Source organism: Peromyscus eremicus, chromosome 3 (assembly GCF_949786415.1).
Source record: "Peromyscus eremicus chromosome 3, PerEre_H2_v1, whole genome shotgun sequence".
NCBI lineage: Eukaryota > Metazoa > Chordata > Mammalia > Rodentia > Cricetidae > Peromyscus > Peromyscus eremicus.
The window spans coordinates 58,732,532-58,753,518 of NC_081418.1; the positions used below are offsets into that span (position 1 = coordinate 58,732,532).

Consider the following 20,987-nt stretch of genomic DNA (forward strand, 5'->3'; position numbering starts at 1 on the left):
CTCTTGGTCCATTTTGACTGCTGTCTTAGTTTGGGTTTCTACTGCTATAATGAAACACCATGACCAAAGGCAAGTGGGGGAGGAAAGGGTTTGTCTGGCTTACACTTCCACATCCATAGTCCATCAGTGAAGGAAGTCACGACAGGAATTCAAACAGGGCAGGAACCTGGAGGCAGGAGCTGAGGCAGAGCCCATGGAGGACTGCTGCTTACTGGCTTGTTCAGCCTGCTTCCTTACAGCAGCCCAGGGGTGGCACCGCTCACAATGGGCTCGCATCAGTAACCAATAAGAAAATGCTCTACAGCTGGATCTTACGGAGGCATTTTCTCACTTGAAGTTCCCTCCTCTCAGATGACTTCAGCTAGTGTCAAGGTGACATAAAGCGATTCAGCACAGCTGCTTTATAAAATACTGTGGGGTCGTGGCTTATAAACAAAGGATGTTTATTTCTCACAGTTTCAGAGTCCAGAAATTCCAAGACCAAAGAGCTAGCAGATTTGGTATCCAAGGAGAGACTGTTTTCTCCTTCATAAACAGTGACTTCTAACATGTTTTCACATGATGAAGAACAAGTTACCAGATCTCTTTTATTAGGGCACTAAACCCATTCAAAGGTTCCACTTTGACAATCTCCTTCCAAAGGCCTCATCATATAATGGTAACAATTTCAAAATAAGGGTGGGGGTTTCGGGGAGGCACAAGCATCTACGCCATAGCAATACCATATCGTTCCAGCTCCATAAGAGACTAGAAGCTGGGCATAAGGGTACATACCTCTAATCTCAGCACACTGGAGGCAGATGCAGGTGGAGCTCTGTGAATTCCAGGACAGCCAGGGCTACACACAGGGACAGAGACTGTGGGAGAGCTGGGCTTCTAAATGGAAAAAAGACAAACCACAAACAAAAATAGTTTGTTTAGGGGGCAGGGCTAGACTTAACTCCCAAGAGCAAAATGTCAAAATGTTTAAAGTCAAGCATGAGAGAATGGGTTGGTGTTGCCAGGAAACAAGAATGTCTAAGTATGTTTGAGAGCATGTTTTTGCACTTGGTTATTTTCTAGGCACAGACTCCACTCTTGCTTCTGGGCTATAATTCTCCCACTGTCCTAGCTGTGTTAGGAGCCGAGTGTGGCCGCCCACTCTCCCCTGCTGCAACACCAACTGTCATGGTGGTGCGAGGCTGGAAGCCAGGGCCTCACGCATAAGTACTTCACCATCGAAATCTTTATTCTCAACAGTAGTTTCTTCTTGAATAGTTTTCCTTCCTGTCATAAGAGGAGTTTTATGTGTGTGTGTGTGGGGGGGGTATTTCTCTGTGTAACCAAGTGTGTCTCTGTGTAACCACCCTGCCTGTTCTGGAACCTGCTCTGTAGCCCAGGCTGGCCTTGAACTCACAGAGATCCTCCTGTCTCTACCTCCCGAGTGCTGGGATTAAAGGCGTGCCACCACCTCCCAGCTTAGGGGTATTTTTGACAGTTTTTCCTTAGCACCTTAACATTTCTTACTCTAACATGCCATGTGATGTATAATGGAGAAATAAGCACTCCCATTTCTGAAGCATGTGTTAATCCCACTGAACAAGACTACAAAGACCAACAATCCAAATTTTCTGGTCGAATTATGCAAGCTTTATTTCTGTCAGACAGGGCTATCTCCCTAAAGCGGGATTTGAGAGAATAACACTGGACAAAGGGAAAATGAGGTTTTTCTATAGCCTCCAAACTGCAAGGCTAGGGGGTTTCCAAGGATTTGGGTTACGTAGGAACTTGGTGGAACATCTCCAGAAAATAGGTCAAGACATGGTCACACTTAAGTTTTACAGAAAACAAGAGTGAACTTATTTTGACCTCGTAACAAGATGGCTTCTAATCTTAAAATGGATTTAGGCTGGTCCATCACACGGAGAGGTTCAAATAGGATCAAAACAAAAATGTCTATACTTTGCCAGCCCAGACTCGAGGGGTGACCTGGAATTGCTTTGTCTGAGGGCAGGGGGGAGCATCAGGAGATGGAAAATCCTAGCTCCCGGACCAATGTAGAAATCTCCAAGTGGCCTGTGAATCCAAAGGGAAAGATTCTCCCCTGCGTCCAGTTAGGGTGACTTCTTTATCCCTTGGCCAATGTCATTGGCAAAGGTGGCAGTTTGCGCTGGTGACGTCCCTGGGTGCAAGGCCTCTGGGAGCAACACCAGGCAGTGCACCTTTGTCTCAGGAAACACTCTGAGGTAGGTTTCTGAAAGTATGGGTAAGGGGGTCCTTCTGGTCGTCATTGTGGCGCCTTTTGTCTGCAGTGCAAAGCGGTGAGCATGACCGCACCACCACGGGCGGGTTGGGGAGCACGCACCGGGCACCATTTAACGGAGTAGAAAATCTAGGTCACCCCGGCCTGTGCTCGGGCACACGGAACATCACCGAACACGTATCCGTTAAGGACCTATCAATGCACTCCCCAACGCCGCACCGCTCAATGAACTAATGACCAAACTTATTAACAGAAACAAGATCCCCCCGCACCACTGCCCGCGGCTTCCAAACCAGAGAACTGGAATTTTCTCTGGCCGACTATCTGCGTAACCCGTACACCCACTCTGACACACCCCTTTCCTCGGACGCAGCCCCATCTCCGCATCACGGATCCCCGCCCCTTCCGGCCACTCGCGGGTTCCGGAGTAGGCTGGGCCTGCGCCGGAAGTGCAGTAGCGCCGCGCTCTGTGCTGCCCCGGGAGGCCCGATGCTTCCGGAACCGCCAGCTATGAGTGGTCACTCCCTCAACGCCCGGAACTACTCTGAGTAATGACAGACAGAACCGCCTTAACCGGTGACGGTCCCGTGAGGTGGGTGCAGCCGTGGTCGCCCTAGCCCACGATCACAGCGTCTGGGTGTACATAGCAACAAGGGTTCTGCTAGTGTCATAGATTATTTAAAAAGAGCAGCTGGAGAGAGAGAGAGCAAGGCGGAAAAAAAGGCTTGGTCTGACTTTACGGGGGCCACGTTTATTCATGGCGAGGGAGCATTTTGTCACCCACATATGCAGATGGCAAAAATGCCTGCTGAGGAACATGGGATGCAGCCTCTTAGAGGGGCAGAAATGGGTGGAAATGACTTCGGTAGCCCACTAGGGAAGCTGGGAAGTGTAGTCTTCCAGCAGGAAACTATTCCATGTTTTTTTCCTAGTGTGAGCTCAAAGGATGGTTGAGTGTTATTTAAAACATCTCTCAGCAAATGGTCAAAACCTCGGTTGGGGTGAGAGACCATAGCACACCCTTCTTTTAGTAGAAAGGTGGGAGAGAGGAGGCTGGCAAGTTTGTATGCAGTGGAACTGTGGAATGCCCAGGGTGAGTTGAGCTGAACACGGCTGGTGGGGTGCAGCGGGGTAGAATTAGGAGGCAAGGTCCCTCTGAGCATGCTCCTGGGAACGATTGGCAGAATAATAAAGAGAACGTCATAATCTAATCAGACAACACCTGGTATGAGCAGAGGCATCTCCTAGTCCAGGTAAACAGATGCCAGGTTGCAGGTTTTACAATTATGTGGCTTCCCTGAGGAATTGATAGGCTTTGGACAGTACACTGTTTCAGTTCCCCATCCGCCATCCTTTCATTGATTTGCCTGCCTGCAGACCCATTCTGCTTCCTTGTCTGTCAGAAATAAGAGTCCTTGCTGTTTCCATGTACTCCAAACGTTTCCCAAGTGACTCACCTTTGATTTCACCTCTTTCCAGTATATTTGACTTCCGTTTTCCCAGGCACCTGTTCTCCACTTGAGAAACACTGCCAAGCCCTTCCCCTCCCGTTGCCCGTCCAGCATTCTGAGTACACTCAGCACTCCAGAGGACCTGCCAAAGGTTTTTCATCCATAAGTTCTGTAACCATTGGGACTGAATTGTTCAGAAACAACAACAACAAACTAGAAACAAGTATACCAAACATACACAGACTTTTTTCTTGTTCTGAGTCCAGAGCAATACAACTTCTCAACTTCATTGGTGATACAGAGATGGTTTAAAGTGTAGAGGAGGATGTGTGGGTTCTGTACAGTGTCCTTTGATATAAAGACTTCGGTGTCTGAGGAGGTCCTGGAGTAGGTCCCCCTCTAAAACGGCAGATGACTGTCCTTGCCTCTGCCACACTTCTTACTGCAGTGCCCAGGCTCCATCACCAGTTACCGAGGCTATCTTTCTGGAAATTCTCTCCCCTTGGTTCCCTAGAATTGCTTTTTAAAGTCTTCTTCTGTTTCTCGCTTTGTGTTTCAGTCACTGTTGGTGTCTGTTCATCCTCTGTCCCCTCCATATTGTCAGCCTTGTCCAGGTAGCCACCCTCCACTCCTGGGGCTTCTCATCTTCTGTAAAAGTATCCCTAAGGATTTGTTCAAAAAGAACCTCAAGCTCAGTTAGTCTGGACAGACCTTTGTGAGTAAATAGGATTTCCATGGAGTCTCTTTGTCCCATCTCCTCTGCTTCCCAGCCCTGGATAATCTACTCCTGAATGGCTTTTCAATGGTCCTCACTCTCCCGGGTGAGGTGGTGTAAGTTTCTTTTTTTTTTCTTTTCTTTTCTTTTCTTTTTTTTTTTTTGTTTTGATGTTGCTGATGATTGAACCCAAGGCCCTGTACATGCTAGATGAGTGAGAGGTTTGCTGTTAATATCTCCAGGTCATCATTTCTAAGTTTTCTTGAGCTTGTCAACCAGACAGTCACTCTTGTACTTATTTTTTTGGTGCTGGAGATTGAACCCAGGGCGTTGCATATACCAGGGAAGCACCCTACAACTGAAGTGTACCATCTCCCCCTTCTACTACTTTAAAAAAAAATGCTTAGTCCAGGCTAGCCTATAACTGAGCTCCTTCTGCCTCTGCCTCCCAAGCGTTCCAGTTACAGGCATGTTGTGATTGCAAGCATGAAAGAGTGAAGCGAGGCACTGAGGCAAGGAGGCTTCCCAGGAGGTGCTTCAGACTAAAGATACTGTATGGAGTCTCTCACTCAAACAGCAGGATTCTGTCTTGTAAAGTTGTCAACTTTGGATGATTGGATCAGGAGCTTTAATCCTTAAGAGCTACAGTTACAGGCATGTGCTACCATTCCCGCTGCCCATATGTGTGTCTTGAGGGTCATGTTGGGTCATGGTATTTCATGCATGTTTTGTTAAACAAGTGAGTGGATCTAAGAGCACCTACCCAGGACCAGGAATTAGAAGGAGATCAGGGTTTGTGCCCCAGTGGCTCCTAGGTCTATGGATGGAGGTTTTGTGATGAGCTCTGTGCTGCAGCTCTGATAGGCAGATTTTTTCCCCCTTTTCTAGACTACTGTTGGTACTGTTGCCTAGTTTTAATGCCTTGTGCTATCTTCAGTGACAGTTTTTGGAGGCTCGGACTCAGGTTCTTTGGTCATAAAGTAAGATCTGAGGTAAATTTCCTCACTTCTGGCATTTCAGAATAGTTCTGGGCCAAGGACGGTCTTTTGCACTCACAGTTCTGCCCAGTTCTTCTACAAGTGTCACTTCTCATGGACCTTCATTCATTGTGGTGGCTGGTTGAGTTCTATGAGACAGGCTCAAAGCCATTGACTCTCAATCCTCTAAGCCTTCTCCCAGGAGTGTGTAAGAGCTGTCTCAGTTGACTTACCTGTTTCCTCTTAGACACTGCCCTGCCATCTCCAGTCATCCGCAGTGTTTGACACTCCTCCGAGTAGCCAGAGTTTTTCTCTCCGGGTCCCATCAAGCCCCTGCAGTCCCGTAGCCCACTTATAAAATAAACATACAGACGCTTATATTATTTAAACTGCTCAGCCATTAGCTCAGGCCTACCATTGTCTAGCTCTTACTCTTATACTCAGCCCATTTCTGTTAATCTATATGTCGCCACATGTTCCGTGGCTTTACCTGCTTGCTGCCTTTACATGATGCTCCCTGGATGGCAGGCTGGCATCTCCTCCTCTCCACCTTCCTGTTCTCTCAATTCTCCTCTCTGCTAGTCCCACCTATACTTCCTGCCTGGCTACTGGCCAATCAGTGTTTCATTTATCAATCAATCATCCACAGCAGTCTGTGTCAGTGTGCAGGCTTTGGATTTTAATCTTCCTGTGCAATATCATCTTCCTGTGCAATATCATCTTCTACCATGAAGAGGTGCAGCTCACCAGTTGCTGGGTGCTCACACTATGTTGTCTTCCTCTGAGTCTTTTCTCTTCCGGGCTAACATATCCTGGGTCACTAGCTTCTTTTCTGTCTTTTTCTTTCATCCTGTGTTTCCTGACTTCTTGACCTAATGTCCAGGGAAATGATCAAGGGAGGTGGAGTTGAAGACCACACCCAGGTCTTAGACTTGAGCATCTGGGAGGCTGGTTATCCCTGTACTAAGATGGAGTTGATGCAGAAAGAGTGACTGGCACTGAAGAGAGAGTTGTGAACCCAGGTCTGATGGTGGATGATGAGCAGAGCAGCCTGGAGACTGTCCAGCAATAGGCCCATGGAGGCAGCTTAGAGGAGAGGAGACCAGATAAGGGACTGAGGGGTCAGAAATGGCAGGAAGTACAAGAAATGTGGTAGTCTGTGATGGAAGACAAAGGACATTGCAAAGGGTGGAAGCAGGCAGGCACTCCTGGTGGGTGTTGCAGAAAAGCCCATTAAGTTGGTGCCAAGGTGGTCACTGCAGGCCTGGGCAAGAGCCATAGAGGAGTAGGATTGACAGGTGTGGGAAGTAAAGGAATAAGCAGCGCTCTGGGGATGTGTGACACAGAAAGGAACATGAGCAAGGATACCGTAGTGCAAATTTTAATTGGTCTTAATTATAAAAATCTGGAGTCAGATATCAGGGTGAAAGCTGAAAGATCAGAGAAGCAAAGCAACCAGCCACTAGAAAGACTTCTTACCTCTAGGAATCCACAGTCTGAAAGGGGGGCCAGCTCCTGACTCCACCCCACCTTATCACTTCTTCTCTCTGCCCAACCAATATCACTTCCTGTTTCCTCCTCCCCAATGCTGGGATTAAAGGTGTGTGCTTCCCAAGTACTAGGATCAAAGGCATGAGATCCCAAGTGCTGGGATTAAAGGTGTGTGCCACCACTGCCTGACCTCTAGTGGCTAGCTCCACACTCTGATCTCCAGGCAAGCTTAATTGATTAGAGCACAAACAAAATATCACCACAGATACCTCTGGTCCAGCTCCTGAAGAACATAACTGTCCTGTGACTTTTCACAGCTGACTTCCAGAGAAGGAACTGCAGAGTACATGAGCAAAGCCTCTAGCCTAGGACTCTGCACGCTAGTCGCTAATTTAACAGGTGGTGAGTCACGTAGCACATTGTCTCTGGACTCTTGGTACCAAGAGCAGCCCAGGTGCTCAGGATCCAGAGATCTGGAGCTCTGCAGCCCCAGAAACACTGCTCACTCCTGAGGTTAGTCCCCATCAGCATGGCTCTGTTAGTGAATGACCACAGGACCTTTGCATGCTTTGTCCACAAAACAAAAATATCAAGTGCCTCTGGCCTCATACACTGAAGGAAAAAGAAGAACAGTTAGTTGGCAGAAATGATGAACACAGTCCCAGTGTGCAGGGGACCATGAGACCCAGCTGGAAGAATAGAATCACACTTCGCCAAGGAGTTGTGTCCTGAGGTTGCTTCTCACTGTCGTTTGTGTATTTCACTGCCTCATGCCCTTTGGTTCTCTTTCTTGTCTGGCCTCTGGCCTGGAAGTCCCCGAGGGTGACTGAGAGGCATTATTTTCATATTGCCTTGCTGCCTGGGCTCATCTTCTCATTCTCCCAAATTTCCAAGCATATTGAAATGGGAAAAGATAAGTCACCCTAGAGAAGACACTCCCAGGATCAGTGGGACAGGAAGACCCTGCTGTGAGCACCAACTCTCCTGTGACCAGACCCAAGAACCTAGCTGCCACCCTAGCTTATCCCAGCCTGACTTCAACACCAGAGCTACTAAGACCTCTCCTTAGACTTAGCTGGGCTGAGGGAGGACCTGTCAAAGACAGGGTAAATTGATTTTCTGGGCATAAAGATGACCTTGTGAATACAAGGGGGAAAATCAGGACCTCTCGCTCCTGGAAAAAAGCATGAAAAAGACTTGTCCTTACGAAGAAGAAGCCCTTGCTCCCCACCAAGTGGCACATTGGTCCCGTAGCTGACCAAGTTTTCCTGGAGAAGCAGAGAGAAGGTTCCCTTGACTCAACTGCCTACATTGGGAAGAGAAAAACGTGTTCTTTGGAGAAATCACTACTTCCCAGGTGAAGTGCTGGCCATGTGGGCAGAGTAAGCCAAAAGGAGGCTCCAGAACCCATGGCTGCAAACTTGTGCCTGTCCGCCTGAGAAGAAGGGGTCCAGCAGAGGTGTGAGGATGGAGAGAGGGAGGGGAGAAGGCAGTGAAGAAGACAAGCCTTGGCTGCTCACTGTTGGCCAGGCCTCCTCTAACCTAACTGTCCAGCCCTTCCTTCAGCTTTCCCAAGTGACTAGTCATGACAGGTTGGAGGTAAACCATTCTAGGGAAGATGCGGAGACAGGGCAAGCTGACGTCCTCATGGTCCCTGTCTTAGTCATGGTTACTGTTGCTGAAGAGACACCATGACCACAACAACTCTTACAGAGGAAAGCATTTAACTGGAGTGGCTTACAGTTCAGAGGTTTAGTCCATTATCATCGTGGTGGGAAGCATGGTGGCGTGCAGGCAGACATGGCGCTGGAAAAGGAGCTGAGAGTCCTACATCTGGACCCATAAGCAGCAGGAAGAGTGAGAGGGACACTGGGCCTGGCTTGAGCATCTCAAACCTCAAAGCCCACCCTCAGTGGCACACTCCCCCCAACTAGGCCACACCTCCTAATAGTGCTGCTCCCCATAAGCCTATGGGGGCCATTTTCATTCAGACCACCACAGTCCATCTGGCACCTTAAGAAGTATAGGAAAGTCTGGGTGGTGGTGGTGCACGCCTTTAATCTCAGCACTCAGGAGGCAGGGGCAGACAGATCTCTGTGAGTTCCAGGCCACCCTGATCTACAAAGTGAGTTCTAAGACAGCCAGGGCTGTTACACAGAGAAACCCTGTCTCGGGGGTGGGGGTGGGGTGTGGGGTGGGGGGGATGTGTATGAAAAAGCTCTTGTGTCCTGGCATGAGGAAGAAGTCAGGGCCTGGGCCAAGCCTTTAGGAGCCCCCGGCTTGAAATGTCTAATCAGAAAGGAGGGAACTCAGAGGTTGCTTATGCCCCACATTCCCCAGACCAAGCCCATTCCAGACATCCGAGAGGTTTTGTTTCATTGACTTAATACCAGCTGCATCTCCTGTGCTGGGTGTCAGACTATTGTCAGGCAATGTAAATCGCAGAGGTGCTCGCACATCTTAGTCCTGGCCCGTCAGTAAGCAAGGGCTTGAGTGGGAAAGGGGTCCAGCTGTGGGCAGCCCAGGTGAGGGGGTGACAGGGACAGTGGGTGCAGCAGGAGGGCTTGTCCTGCCGGTGCTGCCGGCCCTGCTGTGGTGCATTACCTAATACGCAGATGTCCCACCCCTGGAGGGGTCAGGAGACACTGACACAGTTGGTACTGGGGACAGCTGATCAGCTTTCTCCTGGCTTTGACCCTGCCTTCCCCCACAGCAGTCAGGGACAGCAGGATGGCATATGTAGCCCTAGGTAGCTGCATGCACGGTCCTGGGCATACAGCATCACAGAACTGCCGTGTAGCCCAGTCTCGTACTCTTTGTCTCCTCCAAGCTCTTCAGAGAGTCCAGGGCCCAGAGGACTGGAGTGTTACAGGCTAGTGAGCTGACAGGAATGACTCTCATGAAGACAAGAGTGCCCTCCTCAGATGTACTGTTGGTGGGGAGCTCTTTGCAGACAATGAGTAGCCATCACTGATGGATGGTGCTCCGAACCTGCTTTCCTTGGAGGAGAGGGCACTAAGTGGTGGTGCTCATGCGAACTTAGTCTTGGGAGTCCCCAGAGCCTTCCACCCACAGGCTCTGAGCGGCACTGGCACTGGCAGTGTCCTAATGTTCTTTGTAGGTGTAACTACCCATCTAGCCCAGACTGAGTCTGGCCCGGCCACAGTCTGCAGTTTGGGAGTGGTATTTGGAATGAAGCCTGCTTCTGCTTTTGTTTTTCTATCTGAGTGAACTTTTATCCTCTGGGCAGCATCAACATTGTCCCTCCCCCACAGGCAGACTCCTCCTCACAATGATGTCACACACATGGGCTCACTGTCCCACAGCCACCGATGACACGCTTGCCCTCCCCCACATTTCAGAACTGTATTAGGCACTCCTGCTCCTTGCTCCAAAATGGCTTCCTGGACTTCTTCACCTCCCCCAGCCTGCCCTTTTGGGCTGTGATGCCGTACCTTCAGCTGCACTGTGCTGTCCAGCACACGGTGATCATTGCCTTCATGCTGACCTGAGAAGTGGTGTGGAAGCAGAGGAGCTGGTTGGGGCTCGGGGAGTGGGATAGTGGTTTCCTGGAGTTGGAGCAACAGTGTGAAACCAGCTCACCGCACCCGCACCCTGTCCTACCTCTCTTGACTTCATTTTCCTCTGTGCCTAGGACGAAATGCCTACCTACCTCTCAGGCCTTAGAGCTCTAGCCAGAGGTATAAGTTGGTCTGCTTACTCTGGGTACCATTTTAATTTTAGTGTTAATGTTGGGAAGATGGAAATAACATTTTTGAGTGAATGAAAGAAGTTACAGCACGTTCTCATTGAGTCTGCATGCCTGAAAGGTGGTAATTACCTGTTGTCTATTTAAAAATAAATCTAAGCCAGGAGTAGTGGTATAAGCCTGTAATCCTAGTTCTCAGGGGTGGGGTGGCATGGAGGAGAGCAGGGGGATTAAGAATTCAAAGCCAGCTTGGGTTACACAAGACCCTGTCTCAAAAATATCAATAAAGCAGCCAGTCAGTAAAAAAATTTAACTTTTCCAAAAGGAACCTCTTAGGGTTAATAAAGGTATATCACAATAGTTACTGGAAAAGTCAAGTATCAATATTTTTGTTTGAAGTCCAGATTCGAGCCAAACTGGCAGTACGGGTCCTAAGCTCCGTATAGCATGGATGTGACCATTGGAGTGAGCCAGAGCCTCTTCCCCAGGCTGGGGCTGTGTCCTCCCCTGTTGCTTAGATGGTCTCAGGCCTTGCCTGGCTCTTGGCCATTCGCTCCGAGAATCAAGGCTGGTGGGTCTGCCATTGTGGAGGCCTCTGCAAACACCATGGCCAGAAAGTATCCATGTGAGGCAAGAAGAAAGTCCAGTTTAACATGATTCAGTAGCCAGTGTTGGTTCAAACCTCTGGAGTCCAGCACCAGGCAGTTTATTTTAGGCATTTTTAAGTACAGTATAATTTGGAAAAAAGTTTTCTGGTGTAACAATCTCATTTGCACAATAAAGTTTAGGGCATAATTACATTGAAACTCCTTTCAAAGTATGTGTCACCTCTTCCCTAAAGATGGGTTCTGTAGATAGAATACATGCGTCATCTTAAGGTCCCAAGGGAGGATCTGGTGTGATCTTGGTCATATAGATAACACAGAGGTCGCCTAGGCCGTTAACCATTTCCATTCCCAGCCCTCCGAGCAGAAAACAGTTATACCCCTCTCTCTCTCTCTCTCTCTCTCTCTCTCTCTCTCTCTCTCTCTCTCTCTCTCTGTGTGTGTGTGTGTGTGTGTTTAACATTTTCTGGTTTCTGTGAGCACAAGGATTTCATGCTCTCTGCATGGCGTCCTGCTGTTCCCTGTAGCACAGGACACAGATGCTCAGGAGAGGCTGGCCTGACACTCTCTCTCTCTCTCTCTCTCTCTCTCTCTCAGGGCCCCAGCAGAGATGAGGGAGAGCAGCTGATCCCCAGAGACACCACATCCCTGTGACTCTAAGCACTGCCAGGGCCAGGCCATCTGAATCGTCCGTATCATGGAGCCTCCTGGAGAGAAGTCAGGAGAGACCGAGGTGCTGAGCATCACACCCCAGCTGCTGAAGTCCCGCTCTGGAGAGTTTGCCCTTGATTCCATCCTGTTGCTGAAACTTCGGGGTTTGGGGCTGCTGGACCTGGGCTGTTTGGGGGAGTGCCTGAGCCTTGAGTGGCTTGACCTATCGGGCAACGCACTTACCCACCTGGGCCCACTGGCATCCCTGCGCCAGCTGACTGTGCTCAATGTCTCCAATAATCGGCTCACGGGGCTGGAGCCACTGGCAGCCTGTGACAACCTGCAGAGCCTCAATGTTGCTGGTAACCTGCTGGCTACTCCTAACCAGCTGCAGTGTCTGGCTGGGCTGCAGGGCTTGGAGCACCTGAGGCTCCGGGACCCTTTAGCCAGGCTCAGCAACCCGCTGTGTGCCAGTCCCTCCTACTGGGCTGTGGTTCGAGAGCTGCTACCTGGTCTCAAAGTCATAGATGGGGAACGTGTGAGTGGGCAGGGCAGTGAGCTGTACCAGTTATGCCGAGACCTGGACAGTTCCTTGCGCCCCAGCTCCAGCCCAGGCCCCAGAGCAATAGAGGCCCAGCCATGGGTGGATCCTGACTACTGGGAATCCTGGCCCATGCAGAACAGCTCCATTTTGGAAGAGGCCTGCAGGCAGTTCCAGGACACACTGCAGGAATGCCTTGACCTGGACCGCCAGGCCGGGGACTGCTTGGCCCAGGCCCAGCAGGCTCTGAGCCCGGCAGAAACCACTTCTTCCTTTGTCTTCTGAATGTGCCTCACAGCCCAGGTGTTCTCATCGTAGTGATGTTGCCTACATCTCTTTCCTACCCCATGCCCTTGCCTCTCTGGTTTTCTCTGGTCACTGACCTTGCAAAGTAGGTTGTTCATTTGTCCCTTTCTTGAGAGCATCCTAACTCCTGCATCTCCCCAAGGACACTTCCTGCCCTCCTTCCACGCGAGCAGGGACATGCTTTCCAGGTGGCCTCTAGCAGGTATAGGAGATTCCCCTCACTATCTGGCAAATGCTGCAGCCAGGCCCAGGGGCATGCTGAGCCCAGGCTCTCCCAAGTGCCAAGCCTGAGGCTTTATGGGTAAGGTTACTTGCCACCTGCTAACTCTTATTAAATAGTTCTCTGCTCATTTGTATCGTTTCTTGTCTCTTCCTCAGCAAAAGTACAGGCTTCCATGCCTCTGTTTTAGTCCTGTAGGAGATTCTACACTCACCCTGTGTGCTCCTTCCTGAACTAGGCAGGAAGTTGGGGACTCATACACCCAGCCTTTGAGCTTTCCTTATATGTGCAGGTGGAGCTGCGGGAAGAGCAACAACACAAGGTTGGAAGTGAACAGACTCAGCGATTTTATTAGCTTGGAATATTTCATCTTTGGGGGCCGGTGTGCTGCCACTGGGTGCTGCCACAGCTGCACAGGAAGATGGAGTTCTAGAGAAGAAGGGAAAACCAGATTGAGTATGAGCGAGGTTGTTTTGGTCTGATCTTAGCTTTCAGCCAAGTTTCGCACCCCCCTTCTCTGCCTCCCTCAGTCCAGTTTTCATGCCAGGGCTCTCTCCCTCCAGTAACCTACCTGTGCAGGGCTTACTTGGGCTGCAGGGACCTGGAGAAGGCAAACTGTCCAGGGAAGAAGTAGCTACGGGGGTCCTCGCCAGCCTGGGCTACCCTAGTGCACTGGGCCTCCTGAGGCTCCTGCCAGGACCAGTGTCTGCTGCAGCAATGCCCGGGAGGAGAGGCACCACCGCAGCCTCCGGAAGTGTCTCAGCCACCCACCCACCCACCCACCCCCCCGCCCTACTCTCCTTCCAGCTTCTGGTACTTATCCCACAGACCCAGGTGTGGGCTGCTCCTGCCCCTCCCTCACCTCTGTTCCTTCTTACCTCAGGCCCTTGCCTCAGTATCGGACAGTGGACCATCCGGCCCAGAACTTTACCCTTGGGGTCCAATTTGATGCAGGCCAGGCATTTCCGCTTTCTCTGGTGGAGAGTGTGAGAGAAGGAAAAGGGAGTGAGGACACCATGAGGGTCAGGTGGGGCCTGGCCTTGACATTCTCTAGAGTGGAGGGAGAGAGTGGTTTGGGTGAGAATGTGCCGATAGGTTCAGGTATTCGAACACTTGGTCTCTGGTTGATGGGGGAAATGTGTCACTGGGGTAGGCTTTGAGAGTTTAAAGCCTTACACCACTCCCAATCCTCTTTCTGCTTCCTGCTTGCTTTTGAGGATGTGAGCTCTCGGATTCTTGCTCTGGCTGTGGTGCCTGCTGGTAGACACATCTCCCTGCCTCCCTGCCATGATGGACTTTTATCCCTCTGGAACTGTGAGGCAAAATAAAGCTTTCCTACTAGTTGGTTTACTAGTCATTGTGTTTTATCACAGCAACAGAAATATAACTAACCCAAGGGGTAAGGGGATAGGCAAGCCAGATGGACATGCAGTCCACCCTGGGGTAGGAGATCTTTAGAAGTTCTCTTCTTTGGGCATAGTCTTAAGAAGCAGCCCAGACTGATCTAGAACTTGTGGTTCACCTGCTTTGACCTCCTCAATGCTGGAATTTCAAGTGTATACTACCCTGCCTTGCCTGCAGACTACAGTACTTGTGTAGGAATCACTCCTGTGTGAACATGCGTGTGTTTACTGCTCATATGCCGTATTCTGCACAGGTGTATTCACAAGTGCCTGTGTGAATGTGCAAACATGTATAAAGGCAAGAGTCCTCCCCAGATGGTGTCTGTCTCTGTTTCTCTCTGGTGTGTGTGTGTGTGTGTGTGTGTGTGTGTGTGTGTGTGTGTGTGCGCTCTGTGTCAGACAAGGACATCTGGGTGTCCTGCTGTATCACTCTTTTTCATTCCCTTGAGACAAAGTCTCTCACTGAACCCGGAATTAGGCTGGCAGCCAGCAAGCCTTGAGTATCCTCTGCACACTACTGTGCAGGAGTTCTGGGCATGTGTGACCACGCCCAGCTGTTTTCATACAGGTGCTGGGGATTCAAACTTAGGTCCTCATGCTAGCACAGCAAGGGCCCTTACCACCTTGTCCTAATATTTACATTCCCCCCTAAGATTTAATTTGGACAAAAGGTCCTGGAACCAAGATCTTGTAAATCACCAATATAACCCAGTCCCTTCCCTTCCCTGATGGAGGGAACCAAGACCTTCAGTGACCCACAAAGCTGTTAGTTAGAGAGCAAGGACCTTAACCCAAAGTGCTGTACCTTCAGCCCAGAGGTCACTCCATAGCAGCAGTGCCCACTTAGGGAGGCTGATTACTGTGAAACCCTGCAGCGAACCGGCCATAGTCTGGTCGGGGCACAGGATAAGCTGCATAGAGAAGCTCTTTCGGAGGGGCTTAGACGGTGGTCCCATCTGATGGAGAGATTTCCCTCTTCCTTGCAGACAGTCCCAGTGATGAGCACAGGGCTCCTCTGGGCTCCAGTCCATACCCAGGCAGCTGCTCCCATCAAAAGAGCCCTTCACTCACCCCGTTTGGTTTGATTTTGCACTCGGGTTTTTTCCAGTCCTTCTTGAGGCAGCTGGTCTGCTGGAGCTTAAATTCCAACTTCACAAAGGTGCCGGCTGAGAAGAGCTACAGACAGACAGACAGACAGACAGACAAGAAGGCCAGCAGGTAATTCCTCTCCTCCCCCAAACACCGTAACTTAGAGTTGGCACAGCCTGGGAGGATGGCTGCCTGGTGGCCTCTCCCAGGAAACTTTCTGGGAGTTTCCTGGTCTCCAGGGCTGCAGCCCTCCGTCCCCTACGCAGTCACAGCACTAACCATGTCGTCAGCGCTGTCCACCCCGACCTCTTGGAAGGCCCACTGCACGGGTGGGTGTTTGTGGAACTCCTCCAGGGCCGCCTGTAAGCCCCTGCGCTGTGTCTCGCTGAGCTCCAGCTCCGTCCCGTGTATGCCCACCATGCCCAGCCATAAGGCCAGGGAGATCAGCAGGCGCTTCATGGCTTCACCGCAGTCCTTCTGGTCCTGCAAAGATGGTGTATAGTCTTCAGCTCTTAGAGCTGGGGTGGGGGTAGGGGTCACCTTCTCCCCTGACCTATTCCTGGGGCCAGAAGTGGCCCTTTCTGAATCTCCACTGGGAATCCAACTAGCCCTTCCCACTCTGCAAGGCCTTGTTTCCTGGTGCCAGCAAAGTTTTGGAGTTCTCTGCCAACAGCCCCAGGAGGTAGTCTGGCTGGCTAAGGCCACTATAGCCTCTTTCTGAGCCATTTTCTCTTCCCTCTGGGTCTTCCCTTCATCTCTCAAATCCCCAGCCCCCCTCTGGTACCTTGAAAAATACCAGGTTTATTGCTCTAGCAAAGCCTTTCCCTGTGTGGTCTCTGGAGCAGCTCCCTGGAAGCTGTTCCCTCTCACCCTCTCATCCCCCTTTTCTCTCTTTTGGTCCCCACAGCCCCGCCTTTCCCCACTGACCCTTCTCCCAGAGTCCGGAGTTTTGGAGTTTCCCCTTTCCCAAAGTCCCCTGACCTTCCTCTTGGCTTGGGCCGAAGGAGGGGGAGGGGGAGGGCCTGGAGCACCAAATGAGACAGGCTACAGGCTGAATATTTTTCAGAAGACGTAAATGTGGGAGGACATGCCAGCCCAGAGCAGATGGGAACTGCAAAATGCTTAACCCTCCCTGCACCAGGGCTGCAGCTGCCATCAAGACAACTGTCCCCGGGGTGGGTGTCCCTCCACCCCTGCCCCAACCTGGCTCTGGGTTCTCTAGTATCAGACAGATCTTACCCCATTGCCTCTTCTTCTCCAGCCTCTGTCTCTGTCATCTTTTGGCCCATAACTGGGGTCACTTGAGGGAATGACTTTTGGAAGAACCTGGTTTGAACAGGTGATCTTCCACTAGAAAGCCACAGATGGGGAAACTGAGGCTCCTTCAGTACCAAGGTAGCAGGTTTGTTGCTTCGGCTCATCTTTTGGTCCAGTGAGAGAACGCCCGTGTCCCTGGCTAGCTGCCTTCATCTGCCTTCCAGGCGTCTGCCTCTCTCCTGTCACCTCCTTGCTGGTGTCTCTCACTCACATCGGCCTAACTTGGGCTGGTGTTAGTCTCTTCCTTGCAGAGGCTCCAAGCAGACCCTCCCTCCTGTGGTCCTGCCTCCAGCTCCACTCCTCAGATCCACCACCCCTACCTCCTGGATCTGCACGTGTAGACGTGCGAGGCTGGATGTGTTTCTTCCTACCTAGTACCCCCCCCCCCCCCGCCCCTGGATTGGCACCTGTTCCCTGACCCTGACTCATGTCTCCAGCTAGAAGGCCAAAGACTTGAACTTGTGCAGATATCTTATGTTACTGCTTCCTGTCTGAGGATCTGAAGCCTTTCCAGGTCTCTGCTGGCCAGGTGGACCATTCCCCTGAGGGTTGAAGGATGTGCTCTCTGAAGAACTTCCTTTTACAGTCGCAGTTACTCAGGGCTGCCCTTTCTTTCCAGGGTGCTGGAAATCCCTAGCTGAGACTTTGCAGTCAGTCAACTCTTTCCAGGAATGCACCCTGAGAAGGGAGGGCGCTCCTGCAGGGCTGCCATCCTTGGTGGCTCCACATGCTGCTTTTCCTGGCCATTCCTGAGGTCCCATCCTAAGTGAAATGACCTAAGGTCTCAGACTGGCTATAGGGGTGTTAGGGGCCTCCAGGTAGGACAGAATGTCTGCTGAAACTCATAAGGGGAGGAGAGACAGGTGTCCAGATACTGGCTCAGCTTCTGGGTACCTTGAGCAAATGGGAAAAGCCTGGGGCAGTGTATCATTAACAGTCTCCATCGATCCCTAAGGTTTGTTATCTGAGACCTTAGGGCCCAAGTGTGGTCCCTGAAAGGCCCGTTAAGCTGGGCTCTGCTGTCAGTCCCCAATTACACAGACAAATAATAGTGAACACAGAAAAGGATTTATTAATGTGGCCATATTGGGAAGACGACAAAGAGCTTCAGTGACCCCAGAGTCTGTCTTCCAGGCATGGACATAAAGTTTGGATTAAATTTTTTTTTTTTTTTTTTTGGTTTTTCGAGACAGGGTTTCTCTGTGTAGTTTTGCACCTTTCCTGGAACTCACTTGGTAGTCCAGGCTGGCCTCGAACTCACAGAGATCCACCTGGCTCTGCCTCCCGAGTGCTGGGACTAAAGGCGTGCGCCACCACCGCCCGGCTGGATTAAATTTTTAAAAGTATTTTGTAATTTTTGTGTATGAATGTTTTGCTTGTGTGTATGTCTCTATACTACATGTACATGCCTATCGTCCACAGAGTCCAGAGAAGGGCATCAGATCATCTAGAACTAGAGTTACAGAAGATTGGCCACCATGTGGATGCTGGGAACCAAACCTTGGTCTCTGGAAGAGTATCCAATATGTTTAACCACTGAGCATCTCTCCAGCCCCTGAAATTCAGTTTTAAGTGGACTGCAAGGGGTGTGCATATTTAGAGTCTCAGTCAGACGTTGTAGTCCCACTCAGGTCCCACTCGTCACCGAGCCATCAATGCCTCCTCTAGTCACACTTGTAAGATGGTTGACAAGTTGCCAGTGTGGTATTGGAATCTCTCTGAGAGAGAAGTTCCTCCTGGCTGGCACCAGGTTCCAGCCCTTTCATTATTTCAATGTGAGATTCTTCTCTCAGAAGACTGGCACTGCAGTCTTCTCTCTTCCCTGTTACAGTTCTGAGTCCTAACAAAGGCAGGCCCCTGAAACAGGGTCTCACACAGGCTTCCCAGTGTGGCAGAAAGGTGGGATCTTAATCCCTTTGCTTGAGTTGTTGAGCAGGAAATGGGAAACTTAGGGAAAGTGGCTGGCTGGTAGAACTGGGCATAAAGTTCTCTCCATGCACTGTTCACACCCTGCCAGATTCTTCATATAGAGCTAAGGGATTCTTTACCATGTGCTCCGAGGGTCCCAGCAAGATCTTCAGCCCCAAGAACCCCTCACTGGCATCTCAGTCCCGCAGCTATCAGTGAGCAGAGATAAGAGACGGTGGTCCAGTTCTGCTTCTGTTGCTGTGAAAACATACCTTGAGAAAAGCAACTTTGAGGGAGAGAGGACTTAGTCTGTTCGCAGGTTATAGTCCATCATTGTGGGGTAGTCAGGTAGGGACTCAAGCGGCTAGTCCCAGTCATAGTCAAGAACACAAAAGGGATGGATGTGTGCATACCCACTGCTCAGCAGCTCTCTCTACTCATTCATATGTAATCCAGCCTAAACCCAGCTGATGCCCACTTTCAGGCTGTGTCATCTCACATCAATTCATAATCAAGACAATCCCTCAGCCATGCCCACAGGCCCACCTGATATATACAGTCCCCACTGAGACTCTTCCCGGGTGACTGTAGAGTCTGTCACATTGACAACTAAAACTAACCACCACCGATGGCAACTGTGGTTCCCAAGAGCTTTCTGATCCAGGGTCAATAGGCACACATGTGACAAGTGTTTTTCAGCCCAAGGCCCCATGCTGGGGGTTGCCCTGGGGACTGGTGACCAGTCCAGACTTCCAGTATGGGACTTGAGCTGAGAGAAATGCAGCTGTGTCCTGCATGTGGAGGGGGCATGAGAAGGGACAGCAATCCTAGGATGAGAGAGGGGGGCTGGGAGCAGGGTGGTGGGAGCGGACGAAGGAACAGCTCTTGTGACTGTAGGTAACGGCCATACAAATTCCCTTTAGTGGTTCTTGTGCTTCTATGCCTGTGGTCTCTGTTCTTCTAGCTAGAAGTGATTCAGCTCGATGCAAAGGCGACCGGTTTGAAAATTACCTGTCCGTGTCAAGTCACTGATTTTTAAAAATCTCAACTCAATATACCATACATTTAAAACATTACATTTTTGGCCCTGGAGAGAGGGTTCCGTGGTTAAGAGTGCTGGCAGGTCTTCCAGAGGAGCTGAGTTTAGCTCTCAAGCTCTGTTTCAGGCAGCTCATACCCACCCGTAACATTGGCTCCAGGTTCTGGGGCTCCTGACCGTCAAGGGCATTTCCACTCACAAACACACAATTATAATCTTTAAAAGGTAAACTATTAACATCTTGGTCACATTAGCCACATGTCAAGCTGGCCAACTCATATGTGGGTGCTGGCTGCCTTACTGGATGGTAGATAATCAGGAAGAGTTATCAATCATGTGAGTTAAAACTAAGAATGAATCATATCCATAGAGATACATGGGATCTTTCTCAAAAGAAAAGAAACTTACAGTAGTGGTTGCCTGTGAGGGAAGGAAACTGTACCTTATTTTTAAAATTTTCTCAGCCTGTGGATAATTTGTCTATTAAACTTCAACAGTGATTCTAAAAGCTTTAAAAAGTTACACATAGGTGCTGGCACACATGTGTGTGCACGTGCGCGCGCACACACACGCACACACGTGCACACACACATAAGTGCATGCACATACACACAGTGCCATTGGGGTAGTTGTGTGTTGAGTAGAGTGGAGGAGAAAGTGTCTTTATAGGAGTCAATTGCAATTGCCTGCATGAGAGAAGAGTATAATCTGGCCAGGATAAACATGAGGGCTGAGGTGAAGGAAAAATGGAGACCGGACATCCCCTGTGAATAGAGCATCAGGGCTGGGAAAAGGTAAATCATATCTCTGCACACCTAGGACTCCATTGTAACCCACCATGGTTGAACAGATTGTTGGAACAAGTCCAAGGATTCTGGGGCTGGTGAGTCGTCTTGGGGCTCCGTGGCTGCTGAACTGGAGTTGGTGGCTGTGGCTTCTCTGAAATGCTTTCTGTGCAGCGGCAATTGCTGTTCCAGCGCTGTGTATGGAGTGCCTGCCTCTTTTCAGGACTGAGACCCAAACCCTATTGGAATCATTCACTCAGCTTGCTTTTGCTATTGCACCCAGCTGTAGCCCACTGAGCTTCTAGTGACTTCTAACACAGTGGTTCTCATCCTCCCTAATGCTGCGCCATTAATACAGTTCCTCATGCTGTGGTGACCTCCAACCACCAACCACAGCATTATTTAGTTGCTACTTCATAACTTCAATTTTGCTACTGTGATGAATTGTAATGTAAATATCTGATATGCAGGATATCTGTTATGGGATCCCCAAAGGATTGCGACCCACAGGTTGAGAACAGTGTGAAAGGGACACAGC

The 20,987-nt window shown here is 50.2% G+C and overlaps 2 protein-coding genes across 4 annotated transcripts; one reads left to right on the plus strand and one right to left on the minus strand.

The window, feature by feature from the left end:
* Positions 1 to 2,644: 2,644 nt before the first annotated feature.
* Lrrc61 (leucine rich repeat containing 61) lies at positions 2,645 to 13,038 on the plus strand. Its single transcript, XM_059257697.1, has 2 exons — positions 2,645 to 2,834; positions 11,788 to 13,038. The coding sequence occupies exon 2, from the start codon at positions 11,888 to 11,890 to the stop codon at positions 12,665 to 12,667; it is 780 nt and encodes a 259-aa protein (XP_059113680.1). The 5' UTR covers positions 2,645 to 2,834; positions 11,788 to 11,887; the 3' UTR covers positions 12,668 to 13,038.
* A 193-nt stretch (positions 13,039 to 13,231) lies between these two features.
* Rarres2 (retinoic acid receptor responder 2) lies at positions 13,232 to 16,452 on the minus strand. Of its 3 annotated transcripts, none has more exons than XM_059257700.1 (6): positions 16,328 to 16,452; positions 15,680 to 15,883; positions 15,383 to 15,487; positions 13,787 to 13,882; positions 13,480 to 13,598; positions 13,232 to 13,337 (listed from the first exon to the last, which is right to left on the minus strand). In XM_059257700.1, exons 2-5 carry the CDS (start codon positions 15,857 to 15,859, stop codon positions 13,491 to 13,493), a joined length of 489 nt encoding a protein of 162 aa, XP_059113683.1. In that variant the 5' UTR covers positions 15,860 to 15,883; positions 16,328 to 16,452; the 3' UTR covers positions 13,232 to 13,337; positions 13,480 to 13,490. The 3 variants fall into 3 exon arrangements, with proteins under 3 accessions (XP_059113683.1, XP_059113682.1, XP_059113681.1); XM_059257699.1 differs by lacking the exon at positions 16,328 to 16,452 and adding an exon at positions 16,185 to 16,316; XM_059257698.1 differs by lacking the exon at positions 16,328 to 16,452 and having other exon boundaries at positions 15,680 to 16,005.
* Between the last annotated feature and the right edge of the window lie 4,535 nt (positions 16,453 to 20,987).

Excerpts from the sequence above, each read along its gene's own strand:
- Lrrc61 (XM_059257697.1), top strand. The coding sequence starts at position 11,888 with ATGGAGCCTCCTGGAGAGAAGTCAGGAGAGACCGAGGTGCTGAGCATC.
- Rarres2 (XM_059257700.1), bottom strand. The coding sequence starts at position 15,859 with ATGAAGCGCCTGCTGATCTCCCTGGCCTTATGGCTGGGCATGGTGGGC. Across the intron at positions 13,883-15,382 it reads GCAAAATCAAACCAAACGGG|AGAAAGCGGAAATGCCTGGC; the intron begins GTGAGTGAAGGG and ends ACTCTCCACCAG. Across the intron at positions 13,599-13,786 it reads TACTGAGGCAAGGGCCTGAG|GAGCCTCAGGAGGCCCAGTG; the intron begins GTAAGAAGGAAC and ends TGGTCCTGGCAG.